Source organism: Hyla sarda, unplaced genomic scaffold, assembly GCF_029499605.1.
Source record: "Hyla sarda isolate aHylSar1 unplaced genomic scaffold, aHylSar1.hap1 scaffold_3305, whole genome shotgun sequence".
NCBI classification, from domain to species: domain Eukaryota; kingdom Metazoa; phylum Chordata; class Amphibia; order Anura; family Hylidae; genus Hyla; species Hyla sarda.
Window position 1 is genome coordinate 1 of NW_026610049.1, and position 19750 is coordinate 19750.

Genomic DNA, 19750 nt, shown 5'->3' on the forward strand with positions numbered 1-19750 from the left:
ACATCCAGAGCTGTATTCACTATTCTCATACTCCAGTCACATCCAGAGCTGCATTCACTATTCTTATACTCCAGTCACATCCAGAGCTGCATTCACTATTCTCATACTCCAGTCACATCCAGAGCTGCATTCACTATTCTCATACTCCAGTCACATCCAGAGCTGCATTCACTATTCTTATACTTCAGTCACATCCAGAGCTGCATTCACTATTCTTATACTCCAGTCACATCCAGAGCTGCCCTCACTATTCTTATACTCCAGTCACATCCAGAGCTGCATTCACTATTCTTATACTCCAGTCACAATCCAGAGCTGCCCTCACAGTTATGTGAATTTACTTAAGTGACTGCACTGGGCGTACTCTACTGTAATGCAAGGCTGAGTATATTATGGGGTCAGATACCAATAATACATATATATCCTGGTGCAGTATATTATGGGGTCAGATCCCAATAATATATATATATCCTGGTGCAGTATATTATGGGGTCAGATACTAATAATATATATATATCCTGGTGCAGTATATTATGGGGTCAGATACTAATAATATATATATATATATACCCTGGTGCAGTATATTATGGGGTCAGATACCAATAATATATATATACCCTGGTGCAGTATATTATGGGGTCAGATACCAATAATATATATATACCCTGGTGCAGTATATTATGGGGTCAGATACTAATAATATATATATATCCTGGTGCAGTATATTATGGGGTCAGATACTAATAATATATATATATATATATCCTGGTGCAGTATATTTATGGGGTCAGATACCAATAATATATATATACCCTGGTGCAGTATATTATGGGGTCAGATACCAATAATATATATATACCCTGGTGCAGTATATTATGGGGTCAGATACTAATAATATATATATATCCTGGTGCAGTATATTATGGGGTCAGATACTAATAATATATATATATATATATATATATATCCTGGTGCAGTATATTATGGGGTCAGATACCAATAATATATATATACCCTGGTGCAGTATATTATGGGGTCAGTTACCAATAATATATATATATATCCTGGTGCAGTATATTATGGGGTCAGATCCCAATAATATATATATATCCTGGTGCAGTATATTATGGGGTCAGATACCAATAATATATATATATACCCTGGTGCAGTATATTATGGGGTCAGATACCAATAATATATATATATCCTGGTGCAGTATATTATGGGGTCAGATACCAATAATATATATATACCCTGGTGCAGTATATTATGGGGTCAGATACCAATAATATATATATACCCTGGTGCAGTATATTATGGGGTCAGATACTAATAATATATATATATCCTGGTGCAGTATATTATGGGGTCAGATACTAATAATATATATATATGATATATATATCCTGGTGCAGTATATTATGGGGTCAGATACCAATAATATATATATACCCTGGTGCAGTATATTATGGGGTCAGTTACCAATAATATATATATATATCCTGGTGCAGTATATTATGGGGTCAGATACCAATAATATATATATATATCCTGGTGCAGTATATTATGGGGTCAGATACTAATAATATATATATACCCTGGTGCAGTATATTATGGGGTCAGATACTAATAATATATATATATCCTGGTGCAGTATATTATGGGGTCAGATACTAATAATATATATATATATCCTGGTGCAGTATATTATGGGGTCAGGTACCAATAATATATATATATATATCCTGGTGCAGTATATTATGGGGTCAGATACCAATAATATATATATATATATCCTGGTGCAGTATATTATGGGGTCAGGTACCAATAATATATATATACCCTGGTGCAGTATATTATGGGGTCAGGTACCAATAATATATATATACCCTGGTGCAGTATATTATGGGGTCAGATACCAATAATATATATATATATATCCTGGTGCAGTATATTATGGGGTCAGATACCAATAATATATATATATATCCTGGTGCAGTATATTATGGGGTCAGGTACCAATAATATATATATATCCTGGTGCAGTATATTATGGGGTCAGATACCAATAATATATATATATCCTGGTGCAGTATATTATGGGGTCAGATACCAATAATATATATATATATCCTGGTGCAGTATATTATGGGGTCAGATACCAATAATATATATATATATCCTGGTGCAGTATATTATGGGGTCAGATACCAATAATATATATATATATCCTGGTGCAGTATATTATGGGGTCAGATACTAATAATATATATATATATCCTGGTGCAGTATATTATGGGGTCAGATACCAATAATATATATATATCCTGGTGCAGTATATTATGGGGTCAGGTACCAATAATATATATATATCCTGGTGCAGTATATTATGGGGTCAGATACCAATAATATATATATATCCTGGTGCAGTATATTATGGGGTCAGATACCAATAATATATATATATCCTGGTGCAGTATATTATGGGGTCAGATACCAATAATATATATATATCCTGGTGCAGTATATTATGGGGTCAGATACCAATAATATATATATATATCCTGGTGCAGTATATTATGGGGTCAGATACCAATAATATATATATATATCCTGGTGCAGTATATTATGGGGTCAGATACCAATAATATATATATATCCTGGTGCAGTATATTATGGGGTCAGATACTAATATATATCCTGGTGCAGTATATTATGGGGTCAGATACTAATAATATATATATATCCTGGTGCAGTATATTATGGGGTCAGATACTAATAATATATATATATATCCTGGTGCAGTATATTATGGGGTCAGATACCAATAATATATATATATCCTGGTGCAGTATATTATGGGGTCAGGTACCAATAATATATATATATCCTGGTGCAGTATATTATGGGGTCAGATACTAATAATATATATATACCCTGGTGCAGTATATTATGGGGTCAGATACCAATAATATATATATACCCTGGTGCAGTATATTATGGGGTCAGATACTAATAATATATATATACCCTGGTGCAGTATATTATGGGGTCAGATACCAATAATATATATATACCCTGGTGCAGTATATTATGGGGTCAGATACTAATAATATATATATACCCTGGTGCAGTATATTATGGGGTCAGATCCCAATAATATATATATATCCTGGTGCAGTATATTATGGGGTCAGATACTAATAATACATATATATCCTGGTGCAGTATATTATGGGGTCAGGTACCAATAATATATATATATCCTGGTGCAGTATATTATGGGGTCAGATACCAATAATATATATATATATATATCCTGGTGCAGTATATTATGGGGTCAGATACTAATAATATATATATACCCTGGTGCAGTATATTATGGGGTCAGATACCAATAATATATATATACCCTGGTGCAGTATATTATGGGGTCAGATACTAATAATATATATATACCCTGGTGCAGTATATTATGGGGTCAGATACTAATAATATATATATATCCTGGTGCAGTATATTATGGGGTCAGATACTAATAATATATATATATATCCTGGTGCAGTATATTATGGGGTCAGATACCAATAATATATATATATCCTGGTGCAGTATATTATGGGGTCAGATACCAATAATATATATATATATATATCCTGGTGCAGTATATTATGGGGTCAGATACTAATAATATATATATATCCTGGTGCAGTATATTATGGGGTCAGATACTAATAATATATATATACCCTGGTGCAGTATATTATGGGGTCAGATACTAATAATACATATATATATATCCTGGTGCAGTATATTATGGGGTCAGATACCAATAATATATATATATATCCTGGTGCAGTATATTATGGGGTCAGATACCAATAATATATATATATATATATCCTGGTGCAGTATATTATGGGGTCAGATACCAATAATATATATATATACCCTGGTGCAGTATATTATGGGGTCAGATCCCAATAATATATATATATCCTGGTGCAGTATATTATGGGGTCAGATACTAATAATATATATATATCCTGGTGCAGTATATTATGGGGTCAGATACTAATAATATATATATATCCTGGTGCAGTATATTATGGGGTCAGATACTAATAATATATATATATATCCTGGTGCAGTATATTATGGGGTCACATACCAATAATATATATATATACCCTGGTGCAGTATATTATGGGGTCAGATACCAATAATATATATATATACCCTGGTGCAGTATATTATGGGGTCAGATACCAATAATATATATATATCCTGGTGCAGTATATTATGGGGTCAGATACTAATAATATATATATATCCTGGTGCAGTATATTATGGGGTCAGATACCAATAATATATATATATACCCTGGTGCAGTATATTATGGGGTCAGATACCAATAATATATATATATATCCTGGTGCAGTATATTATGGGGTCAGATACTAATAATATATATATATATCCTGGTGCAGTATATTATGGGGTCAGATACTAATAATATATATATATCCTGGTGCAGTATATTATGGGGTCAGGTACTAATAATATATATATATATATATCCTGGTGCAGTATATTATGGGGTCAGGTACTAATAATATATATATATATATATATCCTGGTGCAGTATATTATGGGGTCAGATCCCAATAATATATATATATATATACCCTGGTGCAGTATATTATGGGGTCAGATACTAATAATATATATATATCCTGGTGCAGTATATTATGGGGTCAGGTACCAATAATATATATATATCCTGGTGCAGTATATTATGGGGTCAGATACCAATAATATATATATACCCTGGTGCAGTATATTATGGGGTCAGATACCAATAATATATATATACCCTGGTGCAGTATATTATGGGGTCAGATACCAATAATATATATATATATCCTGGTGCAGTATATTATGGGGTCAGATACCAATAATATATATATATATATCCTGGTGCAGTATATTATGGGGTCACATACCAATAATATATATATATACCCTGGTGCAGTATATTATGGGGTCAGATACCAATAATATATATATATACCCTGGTGCAGTATATTATGGGGTCAGATACCAATAATATATATATATCCTGGTGCAGTATATTATGGGGTCAGATACTAATAATATATATATATCCTGGTGCAGTATATTATGGGGTCAGATACCAATAATATATATATATATCCTGGTGCAGTATATTATGGGGTCAGATACCAATAATATATATATACCCTGGTGCAGTATATTATGGGGTCAGATACTAATAATATATATATATCCTGGTGCAGTATATTATGGGGTCAGATACCAATAATATATATATATACCCTGGTGCAGTATATTATGGGGTCAGATACTAATAATACATATATATCCTGGTGCAGTATATTATGGGGTCAGGTACTAATAATATATATATACCCTGGTGCAGTATATTATGGGGTCAGATCCCAATAATATATATATATATCCTGGTGCAGTATATTATGGGGTCAGATCCCAATAATATATATATATCCTGGTGCAGTATATTATGGGGTCAGATCCCAATAATATATATATACCCTGGTGCAGTATATTATGGGGTCAGGTACCAATAATATATATATATCCTGGTGCAGTATATTATGGGGTCAGATACCAATAATATATATATACCCTGGTGCAGTATATTATGGGGTCAGATACCAATAATATATATATACCCTGGTGCAGTATATTATGGGGTCAGATACCAATAATATATATATACCCTGGTGCAGTATATTATGGGGTCAGATACTAATAATATATATATATATATCCTGGTGCAGTATATTATGGGGTCAGATACTAATAATATATATATATCCTGGTGCAGTATATTATGGGGTCAGGTACTAATAATATATATATATATATATATATATATCCTGGTGCAGTATATTATGGGGTCAGATCCCAATAATATATATATATATATATATACCCTGGTGCAGTATATTATGGGGTCAGATACTAATAATATATATATATATATATCCTGGTGCAGTATATTATGGGGTCAGATCCCAATAATATATATATATATATCCTGGTGCAGTATATTATGGGGTCAGATACTAATAATATATATATCCTGGTGCAGTATATTATGGGGTCAGATACTAATAATATATATATATCCTGGTGCAGTATATTATGGGGTCAGATCCCAATAATATATATATATATATATCCTGGTGCAGTATATTATGGGGTCAGATACTAATAATATATATATATCCTGGTGCAGTATATTATGGGGTCAGATACTAATAATATATATATATCCTGGTGCAGTATATTATGGGGTCAGATACTAATAATACATATATATATATCCTGGTGCAGTATATTATGGGGTCAGATACCAATAATATATATATATCCTGGTGCAGTATATTATGGGGTCAGATACTAATAATATATATATATATATCCTGGTGCAGTATATTATGGGGTCAGATACTAATAATATATATATATATATCCTGGTGCAGTATATTATGGGGTCAGATCCCAATAATATATATATATATATACCCTGGTGCAGTATATTATGGGGTCAGATACCAATAATATATATATATCCTGGTGCAGTATATTATGGGGTCAGATACCAATAATATATATATATATATATATATATCCTGGTGCAGTATATTATGGGGTCAGATACTAATAATATATATATATATATATATCCTGGTGCAGTATATTATGGGGTCAGATACTAATAATATATATATATATCCTGGTGCAGTATATTATGGGGTCAGATACCAATAATATATATATACCCTGGTGCAGTATATTATGGGGTCAGATACCAATAATATATATATATCCTGGTGCAGTATATTATGGGGTCAGATACTAATAATATATATATATATATCCTGGTGCAGTATATTATGGGGTCAGATACCAATAATACATATATACCCTGGTGCAGTATATTATGGGGTCAGATACTAATAATATATATATATACCCTGGTGCAGTATATTATGGGGTCAGATACCAATAATATATATATATATCCTGGTGCAGTATATTATGGGGTCAGATCCCAATAATATATATATATCCTGGTGCAGTATATTATGGGGTCAGATACCAATAATATATATATATACCCTGGTGCAGTATATTATGGGGTCAGGTACCAATAATATATATATATCCTGGTGCAGTATATTATGGGGTCAGATACCAATAATATATATATATACCCTGGTGCAGTATATTATGTGGTCAGGTACCAATAATATATATATATCCTGGTGCAGTATATTATGGGGTCAGATACCAATAATATATATATATATCCTGGTGCAGTATATTATGGGGTCAGATACTAATAATATATATATATATATCCTGGTGCAGTATATTATGGGGTCAGATACCAATAATATATATATATCCTGGTGCAGTATATTATGGGGTCAGATACTAATAATATATATATATCCTGGTGCAGTATATTATGGGGTCAGATACCAATAATATATATATATCCTGGTGCAGTATATTATGGGGTCAGATACTAATAATATATATATATATCCTGGTGCAGTATATTATGGGGTCAGATACTAATAATATATATATATCCTGGTGCAGTATATTATGGGGTCAGGTACCAATAATATATATATATCCTGGTGCAGTATATTATGGGGTCAGATACCAATAATATATATATATCCTGGTGCAGTATATTATGGGGTCAGATACCAATAATATATATATATCCTGGTGCAGTATATTATGGGGTCAGATACTAATAATATATATATATCCTGGTGCAGTATATTATGGGGTCAGATACTAATAATATATATATATATCCTGGTGCAGTATATTATGGGGTCAGATACTAATAATATATATATATATCCTGGTGCAGTATATTATGGGGTCAGATACCAATAATATATATATATCCTGGTGCAGTATATTATGGGGTCAGATACCAATAATATATATATATCCTGGTGCAGTATATTATGGGGTCAGATACTAATAATATATATATATATATATATCCTGGTGCAGTATATTATGGGGTCAGATACCAATAATATATATATATCCTGGTGCAGTATATTATGGGGTCAGATACCAATAATATATATATATCCTGGTGCAGTATATTATGGGGTCAGATACTAATAATATATATATCCTGGTGCAGTATATTATGGGGTCAGATCCCAATAATATATATATATCCTGGTGCAGTATATTATGGGGTCAGATCCCAATAATATATATATATCCTGGTGCAGTATATTATGGGGTCAGATACCAATAATATATATATATACCCTGGTGCAGTATATTATGGGGTCAGATACTAATAATATATATATATATCCTGGTGCAGTATATTATGGGGTCAGATACTAATAATATATATATATCCTGGTGCAGTATATTATGGGGTCAGATACCAATAATATATATATATATATCCTGGTGCAGTATATTATGGGGTCAGATACTAATAATATATATATACCCTGGTGCAGTATATTATGGGGTCAGATCCCAATAATATATATATATCCTGGTGCAGTATATTATGGGGTCAGATACTAATAATATATATATATATCCTGGTGCAGTATATTATGGGGTCAGATACCAATAATATATATATATACCCTGGTGCAGTATATTATGGGGTCAGATACCAATAATATATATATATACCCTGGTGCAGTATATTATGGGGTCAGGTACCAATAATATATATATATATATATATCCTGGTGCAGTATATTATGGGGTCAGATACTAATAATATATATATATATATATCCTGGTGCAGTATATTATGGGGTCAGATACTAATAATATATATATACCCTGGTGCAGTATATTATGGGGTCAGATACCAATAATATATATATATCCTGGTGCAGTATATTATGGGGTCAGATCCCAATAATATATATATATCCTGGTGCAGTATATTATGGGGTCAGATACTAATAATATATATATATCCTGGTGCAGTATATTATGGGGTCAGATACTAATAATATATATATATATCCTGGTGCAGTATATTATGGGGTCAGGTACCAATAATATATATATATCCTGGTGCAGTATATTATGGGGTCAGATACTAATAATATATATATATCCTGGTGCAGTATATTATGGGGTCAGATACTAATAATATATATATATCCTGGTGCAGTATTGTGCTGCCTTCGCAATGTATTTTACATGCTTGGCACTCAACAGGGTCTGTTCCTTTAAGACCCTCCATTTTCTTGAAGCCTAGAGGCGGGCCTTCTCTCTAAAGCCTAGGGCTAGCTCCGGCATGTCTCATTCATTCCAGCTCCAGCCACCACAGTGACCAGATCCACAGGACTTCTTAAAGCTAATACAGACTGCAAATCTGATAAATACCAAAGCCTGTGAGTACGGAATTGTTAGTTAGCCTGTGTAGAGAGATGCTAGGCATTTGTAGATAGATAATGTGTTTTCAGTGTGTAGTAAGTGAGCACATGTTAGACTATCTATGTATTAGCTATGCATAATGTAAGGCACTTAAATAGCCATGCTTATATCTGTTTTTCATATGTTTGTTTTACAGTTTTACCGCACTTTCATTATATCTCAGTAAAGATTACATCAGTTAAGCAAACCAGCGTGTCTTTCCTTGAGATTCGGTATAAACTTGATGTGAAGCTGTGTCCACGAGACAGCGGAGACATTATAGTAAAAAGGCTTTTAAAACGTTATCAGAAGCAGTTAATCAGCTTTGAATCGTCCGCAGCAGTAAAAAAGACTCATAAATCCTGTGCCCTGCAGTCTGTGTCGGAGTAAGGGCGCGAAGCGCTAGAAAGTGAAACTAATTCTCTCACGTGCTATAACACAGCTGTGCTGTGTCCAGTCATCATCATTATCTGCGCTGCCAGCTAAATCAAGATGCAGAACCCAGAGAACAGCACTCTGACAGTTAACCCTCAATGCTCCTATAAAGAGGAAGACACCTTGCCAAGAAGTAGATCTAGGTGCACAACATTGTCTAGAGCGTCCAGTCAAACAAATCTAACTTCGGTTAGCGCCGATGCATCAAGATTTAAACGCCATAGTTCTAGACACTCAAGCACCACCAGCCTGTCATCCGCTAGCGCCATAGCAACTAAGGCAAGAGCGAAAGCAGAGGCAGCTTGTGCAATGGCGTCCTATGCAAAGCAGGAAGCTGAATTGATGAAAGAACAAGCAAAAAGTGAATCTGAAGCACTTAGAAGAAAAGCAGAAGTGCAAGCATCTTTACACTTACTGCAACAGCAGAAAAACGCTGCAGCAGCCTTAGCCGAGGCAGAAGTTCTCACAAGGGCTGCCGAAGCTCAGTTCGCTGACATAGAAACCCAGATGTCACCACTCAGCGCAAGCCAACGTACCCGTGAGTACATTCAGTCACAAGCAACCATGTACACTGACCAGCAGTTCAATGACACACCAAGGCCATCATTGACTCCACCAGCAATAAGCAACTTTGATACTATGCAACACTACAAGACTGAATCAGAACCTCAGGGTAGGAAGTCAAGTGGTCGCATGCTCAGAGACCAATCTGCCAACCTGACAAGAGTGCAAACGGATGCTGATGTACTCCCTCCTCAAGCAAATACAAGTCTGGATTATAGCAGAAAGACTTACAATAGAGGAGAACAAAGCAGACTTAGTCAAGTACCTCATCAGCCTTACCAGCCGCAGCCATACCCTGAGTTTACACCCAGGAAGTATTCACCAGATGCAGCAAGAGCTACAGAGGTAGCAAGATTCCTCATGCGCCGTGAGATAGTGAGCGCTGGTCTAATGAAATTCGACGACCACCCAGAAAACTACTGGGCCTGGAAGTCATCTTTCCTAAGCGGTACCCAAGACTTAGATCTGACAGACAGAGAAAAGCTTGATCTGCTCGTCAAATGGCTAGGACCAGAGTCCACTGAGCAAGCCCAAAGAATCAGATCAGTACATGTTCATGACGCAGCAGCAGGACTTGCAATGGTGTGGAGGAGACTAGAACACTGCTATGGGTCACCTGAAGTGATTGAAGATGCTCTTCTGAAGAGGATAGAAAACTATCCAAGAATGACAAACAAAGACAATCAAAAGCTGAGAGGGTTTGGGGACCTACTCTTAGAAATAGAAGCCGCTAAGTCTAGTGGATATCTGCCAGGTCTCTCATACTTAGATACAGCACGTGGAGTTGATCCCATAATCGAGAAACTTCCTTTCAACTTGCAGGAAAGGTGGGTCACTCAAGCATCAAGATACAAGAAAGAACATCGAGTCGCATTTCCATCATTTGCCTTCCTTGCTGAATTCATCGTAGACCAATCTGAAACACGCAATGATCCAAGCTTTGCTTTCCTGAACAAGAGAACTGCAAGCTCCCCAAAGGTAGAGCAAAAACATCCAACGCCTTACAAAGAACGCAGAGCAACAGTTTCTGTACGGAAAACAGAAGTCTCGCCTGAGTCTGCAGTCAATCAGGAAGACAGCGCAAGTAATAAAGTTGAGGAGCCAGACAAAATATGTCTCATCCACAACAAGCCTCATCCACTAAGAAAATGTCGCAGTTTCAGAAGTAAGATGTTAGAAGAGCGCAAAGCTTACCTTAAAGACAATCACATTTGTTTCAGATGTTGCGCTTCAATTCAGCATCTTGCAAAAGACTGTACAAAAACAATAAAATGCACAGAGTGCAACAGTGACAAACACCTGTCAGCACTACACCCAGGACCACCACCATGGAAACAAGAAGTTCCAGCAACTCAAGAAGATCATGGTGGGGAGCAAGGCGAGAGTACAACGCCAGCAGTAACCTCAAAGTGTACTGAGATCTGTACAGAGCAGGGCCGCCCCAGATCATGTTCCAAGATATGCTTAGTCAAGGTGTATCCTGCAGGCTTCAGAGAAAAAGCAATCAAGATGTACACAGTCTTGGATGAACAGAGTAACAGATCTCTGGCAAAAACAGAGTTCTTTGACCTCTTCGGTGACAAAGGAAGTCCAACTCCATACACCCTGAAAACTTGTTCTGGAGTTGTAGAGACAACAGGGAGAAGAGCAAACAACTACATCATTGAGTCATTAGATGGAAAGACAAAGGTGACTCTTCCTACCCTCATAGAATGTGACGAGATACCAGACGACAGGTCAGAGATCCCCACACCTGAAGTTGCTCGTCATCACCCCCATCTGGTGCGAATAGCAGACCAGATACCAGCGCTAGATCCAGATGCTGCAATCATCGTTCTACTTGGGAGAGATATCCTCAAAGTGCACAAAGTCAGAGAACAGTACAATGGGCCACACAATGCACCATTTGCACAACGCCTTGATCTCGGATGGGTCATCGTTGGAGAAGTATGTCTAGACGGACTCCACAAACCAGAAAAGGTGAATGTCTACAGAACACATCTGTTACAGAATGGTCGCACATCTTGTCTTTGCCCATGTACCAACAGTTTACACATTAAAGAGAGACTTGTTAACCCAACATATCATCAGAGTATCCAGAGGTGCATGGAAGACTTAGCCTCAACTGGAGATACAGATGAACTGGGATGTAAGGTGTTTGAAAGAACACGAGACGACGACAAGCCAGCACCCTCTGTGGAAGATACTCTCTTCCTTGAGATCATGGACAGAGAAGTCTTCAGAGACAAATCAGGCAGCTGGGTAGCCCCTCTACCCTTCCGGTCACCACGCCATCGCCTTCCTGACAACAAAGTGCAAGCAGAGAAACGCTTCACCTCGTTACAGCACATGCTACAAAGAAAGCCAAATATGAAGAAACACTTCCAAGCCTTCATGCAGAAGATCTTTGATAACGATCAAGCTGAAAGGGCACCACCACTACAAGAGAACCAAGAACACTGGTACTTACCAATATTTGGGGTGTACCATCCTCAGAAACCAGGCCAGATACGCGTAGTATTTGACTCTAGTGCGAAGCACAAAGGCATCTCACTAAATGATGTCCTTCTCAGCGGACCTGACCTGAACAATACACTCCTTGGAGTACTCATCAGGTTCAGAAAAGAACTCATAGCAGTGACAGCAGACGTACAACAGATGTTCTACTGTTTCCTTGTTCGTGAAGATCACAGAGACTACTTAAGGTTCCTGTGGTATGCAGACAATGACTTTAACAAAGAAATCACAGAGTACAGGATGAAGGTACATGTGTTTGGAAACAGCCCTTCTCCAGCTGTAGCTATCTACAACCTGAGACGAGCAGCACAGCAAAGTGAAAGACATGGTCAAGAAGCCACACAGTTCGTCATGAAGAACTTCTACGTAGATGATGGACTTGCTTCTTTCTCCAGCAACGAAGAAGCTATCAACGTCCTGAAAAGTACAAGAGAAATGTTGGCAGAATCCAACATAAGACTGAACAAGGTAGCTTCCAACAGCAACAGAGTCATGGAAGCATTTCCAATGGAAGACCCGTGCTAAAGACCTCAAAGACTTGGATCTAGGAACAGAATCACCACCCTTGCAAAGAAGTCTTGGGATTAGTTGGGACCTGAAGACTGACAGTTTCACCTTCAGGGTCTCCAGAGAAGAGAAGCCATTCACAAAAAGAGGTGTCCTATCTACAGTCAACAGTCTTTACGACCCCCTTGGGTTCGTAGCACCCATCATCATGCAAGGTAAAGCTCTTTTGAGACAGATCACTACTGAGCAAGAACAAAAGTGACTGGGACGTACCTCTACCTGAAGAGAAGGAAATGCAGTGGAAGTTGTGGAAAGACTCATTGTTAGAGCTTGAACAACTCAACATCCCTAGACCATACGTATCTGTTTCTTTGTCTGCTACAAAGAGAAGAGAAATATGCATATTCTCTGACGCCTCCACTATGGCTATCGCATCTGTCGCCTACCTTAGGGTAATAGACACTGAGGGACAAAGCCATGTCGGGTTCCTCATGGGAAAATCTAAGCTGGCTCCCAGACCGGCTCACACTGTCCCACGTCTAGAACTTTGTGCTGCTGTCTTAGCTGTAGAGATGGCAGACATGATTACAACAGAACTGGACATCGAGATCCATGCAATTAACTTTTATACAGACAGCAAGATTGTGTTAGGATATATTCACAATGCTTCAAGAAGATTTTATACATACGTGGCCAACAGAGTGACACGTATCAGAAAGTCTACAAGTCCAGAACAGTGGCATCACATCAGCACAGACAAGAACCCAGCTGATCATGGGACAAGACTAGTGCCAGCCGCTGCGCTCAAGCAAACTAACTGGTTTGTAGGTCCATCTTTTCTTCGTAAACCAGAAACCAAAGAAAATACTCAGGTAGAGACCTTTCAGCTCATAGAACCAGATCAAGACAAAGAGGTAAGACCTCAAGTGACAGTTTGTAGGACTATAGTTACAAGAGACAGTCTGGGCGCTCATAGATTTGAAAGGTTTTCCAGCTGGAAGTCGCTGACCCGTGCAATCGGAAAACTTATCTGTCTAGCCAGATCCTCCTGCAGAGCTACCAATACTGATCAGCATAGCAATGACCACCTTGAACAAGCCAAGGTCACGATCATCAGATGCATCCAGCAGGAAGTCTTTAAAGAAGAAATCCAAAGCCTTATGAAAAAGGAAGAGATTTCTCGACACAATTCGCTAAAGAAGTTGAACCCTATCCTCGACGAAGATGGAGTGTTAAGAATTGGAGGTCGCTTGTCGGCAGCAGATACAACTATCCAAGAGAGACATCCCTTCATCATACCCAAAAATCATCACATCGCTCTTCTTCTGGTGAGACATTATCACGAGCAAGTCGCACATCAAGGTCGACACTTCACTGAAGGAGCGGTACGGTCAGCAGGGTTGTGGATCATAGGAGGTAAGAGACTAGTCTCCAGTGTGATCAGCAAATGCGTGACCTGCAAGAAGATTAGAGGGAAACTTGAAGTTCAGAAGATGTCAAACTTACCTGCGGACAGACTTTCTTCAGATCCTCCATTCACTCACGTAGGTCTAGACGTTTTTGGCCCTTGGAACATCTCTTCTCGCAAGACCAGAGGAGGCAGTGCCGAGAGTAAACGTTGGGCTGTTCTGTTCTCCTGCCTGAGTACCAGAGCAGTTCACATTGAAGTGATTGAATCTTTATCCACTTCAAGTTTCATCAATGCCTTGAGAAGATTCTTCTCTATCCGAGGACCAGCAAAATTGATTCGTTCAGACCGTGGCACAAACTTTATTGGGGCTTGCAAAGAGTTGAAGATCATTTCTACAGACTCTGAAACAGGTTCCTATCTTCAAAACCAAGGATGCACTTGGACTTTTAATCCTCCTCACGCATCGCATATGGGAGGAGCCTGGGAGAGGATGATAGAGTAGCTCGTCGCATTCTGGATGCCATGCTCCTGAAGGTGGGTCTACTCGCCTCACACATGAAGCTTTGACTACGCTAATGGCTGAAGTCATGGCCATTATGAACGCCAGACCTTTGGTTCCAGTGTCCACAGATCCGGAGATGCCGGCAGTCTTGACACCTGCAATGCTGTTAACTCAGAAGATGGAACCAGTGACAGCTCCCACAGGAGACTTTGACCTCAAGGACTTGTACACCAAGCAATGGAAACAAGTTCAAAGTCTTGCGGACATTTTCTGGAAGAGATGGAGACAGGAATACCTGGTGACACTCCAGCCACGCAAGAAATGGCAAGATGACAAGCCCAATTTACAAGTTGGAGACGTTGTTTTACTGAAAGACTCTCAGGCCCACAGGAACGAGTGGCCTATTGGACTCATTGTGGGGACTGATCCTAGTAGTGATGCTAGAGTTAGAAAGGTTGAAGTTAGGATTGTTAGACAGGGCATTCCCAAAGTGTATGCAAGGCCAATTTCTGAAGTAGTTTTACTCCTGTCCAAGGGTTAGTGGCATACAAAAAGTATGCCAGGTGGGGAGTGTGCTGCCTTCGCAATGTATTTTACATGCTTGGCACTCAACAGGGTCTGTTCCTTTAAGACCCTCCATTTTCTTGAAGCCTAGAGGCGGGCCTTCTCTCTAAAGCATAGGACTAGCTCCGGCATGTCTCATTCATTCCAGCTCCAGCCACCACAGTGACCAGATCCACAGGACTTCTTAAAGCTAATACTGACTGCAAATCTGATAAATACCAAAGCCTGTGAGTACGGAATTGTTAGTTAGCCTGTGTAGAGAGATGCTAGGCATTTGTAGATAGATAATGTGTTTTCAGTGTGTAGTAAGTGAGCACATGTTAGACTATCTATGTATTAGCTATGCATAATGTAAGGCACTTAAATAGCCATGCTTATATCTGTTTTTCATATGTTTGTTTACAGTTTTACCGCACTTTCATTATATCTCAGTAAAGATTACATCAGTTAAGCAAACCAGCGTGTCTTTCCTTGAGATTCGGTATAAACTTGATGTGAAGCTGTGTCCACGAGACAGCGGAGACATTATAAGTATATTATGGGGTCAGATACTAATAATATATATATACCCTGGTGCAGTATATTATGGGGTCAGATACCAATAATATATATATATCCTGGTGCAGTATATTATGGGGTCAGATACTAATAATATATATATATATCCTGGTGCAGTATATTATGGGGTCAGATACCAATAATATATATATACCCTGGTGCAGTATATTATGGGGTCAGATACCAATAATATATATATATCCTGGTGCAGTATATTATGGGGTCAGATACCAATAATATATATATATACCCTGGTGCAGTATATTATGGGGTCAGATACCAATAATATATATATATACCCTGGTGCAGTATATTATGGGGTCAGATACCAATAATATATATATATATATCCTGGTGCAGTATATTATGGGGTCAGGTACCAATAATATATATATACCCTGGTGCAGTATATTATGGGGTCAGATACTAATAATATATATATATCCTGGTGCAGTATATTATGGGGTCAGATACCAATAATATATATATATATCCTGGTGCAGTATATTATGGGGTCAGATACTAATAATATATATATATCCTGGTGCAGTATATTATGGGGTCAGATACTAATAATATATATATATCCTGGTGCAGTATATTATGGGGTCAGATACTAATAATATATATATACCCTGGTGCAGTATATTATGGGGTCAGATACTAATAATATATATATATCCTGGTGCAGTATATTATGGGGTCAGATACTAATAATATATATATATCCTGGTGCAGTATATTATGGGGTCAGATACCAATAATATATATATATATATATCCTGGTGCAGTATATTATGGGGTCAGATACTAATAATATATATATACCCTGGTGCAGTATATTATGGGGTCAGATACTAATAATATATATATCCTGGTGCAGTATATTATGGGGTCAGATACTAATAATACATATATATATATCCTGGTGCAGTATATTATGGGGTCAGATACCAATAATATATATATATATATCCTGGTGCAGTATATTATGGGGTCAGATACTAATAATACATATATATCCTGGTGCAGTATATTATGGGGTCAGATACCAATAATATATATATATATCCTGGTGCAGTATATTATGGGGTCAGATACTAATAATATATATATATATCCTGGTGCAGTATATTATGGGGTCAGATCCCAATAATATATATATATCCTGGTGCAGTATATTATGGGGTCAGATACTAATAATATATATATACCCTGGTGCAGTATATTATGGGGTCAGATACTAATAATATATATATATCCTGGTGCAGTATATTATGGGGTCAGATACTAATAATATATATATACCCTGGTGCAGTATATTATGGGGTCAGATACTAATAATATATATATATCCTGGTGCAGTATATTATGGGGTCAGATACTAATAATATATATATATATCCTGGTGCAGTATATTATGGGGTCAGATACCAATAATATATATATACCCTGGTGCAGTATATTATGGGGTCAGGTACCAATAATATATATATATATCCTGGTGCAGTATATTATGGGGTCAGATACCAATAATATATATATATATACCCTGGTGCAGTATATTATGGGGTCAGATACCAATAATATATATATATCCTGGTGCAGTATATTATGGGGTCAGATACCAATAATATATATATATACCCTGGTGCAGTATATTATGGGGTCAGATCCCAATAATATATATATATCCTGGTGCAGTATATTATGGGGTCAGATACTAATATATATATATATATCCTGGTGCAGTATATTAGTCGCGCCCGGTCCCTCCGATACCTTTTTGTACTGCTGATAATTGTCCTTCTCCTGCTGCAGCCTCCGCCGCTCCATCTCATCCGGTTTATATTGTTCTGGCACCACATAGTCGGGGGGCCGGTCAGCGCTGCACATCTCACATCCAGGCCGGGTGGGCTTATTAATGAAGGTGCACTGAGGGCAGGACCAGCCGGGCTGCGGGGGCAAAACATCACATGAGAGGGGGCAACACAGGGTGAGGGCACTTCTATATCTCCTACTATATCACTCCCTGCTTCTGCCCCCCCCCGATCAGTCCTGACACCTCCCCTGCCCCCCCCCCGATCAGTCCTGACACCTCCCCTGCCCCCCCGCCGATCAGTCCTGACACCTCCCCTGCCCCCCCCCCCGATCAGTCCTGACACCTCCCCTGCCCCCCCCCCCCGATCAGTCCTGACACCTCCCCTGCCCCCCCCCCCCCCCGATCAGTCCTGACACCTCCCCTGCCCCCCCGATCAGTCCTGACACCTCCCCTGCCCCCCCCCCCCGATCAGTCCTGACACCTCCCCTGCCCCCCCGATCAGTCCTGACACCTCCCCTGCCCCCCCCGATCAGTCCTGACACCCTCCCCTGCCCCCCCCCGATCAGTCCTGACACCTCCCCTGCCCCCCCCCGATCAGTCCTGACACCTCCCCTGCCCCCCCCCCGATCAGTCCCGACACCTCCCCTGCCCCCCCCGATCAGTCCTGACACCTCCCCTGCCCCCCCCCCGATCAGTCCTGACACCTCCCCTGCCCCCCCCCCGATCAGTCCTGACACCTCCCCTGCCCCCCCCCGATCAGTCCTGACACCGCCCCTGCCCCCCCCCCCCCCGATCAGTCCTGACACCTCCCCTGTCCCCCAATCAGTCCTGACACCTCCCCTGCCCCCCAATCAGTCCTGACACCTCCCCTGCCCCCCAATCAGTCCTGACACCTCCCCCCCCCCCCCCCGATCAGTCCTGACACCTCCCCTGCCCCCCAATCAGTCCTGACACCTCCCCTGCCCCCCAATCAGTCCTGACACCTCCCCTGCCCCCAATCAGTCCTGACACCTCCCCTGTCCCCCCCCCGCCAATCAGTCCTGACACCTCCCTGCCCCCCCAATCAGTCCTGACACCTCCCCTGCCCCCCCAATCAGTCCTGACACCTCCCCTGCCCCCCAATCAGTCCTGACACCTCCCCTGCCCCCCCCCCCCCGATCAGTCCTGACACCTCCCCTGCCCCCCCGATCAGTCCTGACACCTCCCCTGCCCCCCCCCCGATCAGTCCCTGACACCTCCCCTGCCCCCCCGATCAGTCCTGACACCTCCCTGCCCCCCCCGATCAGTCCTGACACCTCCCCTGCCCCCCCCGATCAGTCCTGGACACCTCCCCTGCCCCCCCGATCAGTCC

At 39.2% G+C, this 19750-nt stretch overlaps 1 protein-coding gene across 1 annotated transcript; it reads left to right on the forward strand.

Annotated features, from left to right (window-relative positions):
• The first annotated feature begins 9387 nt into the window (after nucleotides 1-9387).
• On the forward strand, nucleotides 9388-13562 carry LOC130330262 (uncharacterized). Its single transcript, XM_056553571.1, has 2 exons — nucleotides 9388-9497; nucleotides 9677-13562. The coding sequence occupies exon 2, from the start codon at nucleotides 10012-10014 to the stop codon at nucleotides 13558-13560; it is 3549 nt and encodes a 1182-aa protein (XP_056409546.1). The 5' UTR covers nucleotides 9388-9497; nucleotides 9677-10011; the 3' UTR covers nucleotides 13561-13562.
• The last annotated feature ends 6188 nt before the right edge of the window (nucleotides 13563-19750 follow it).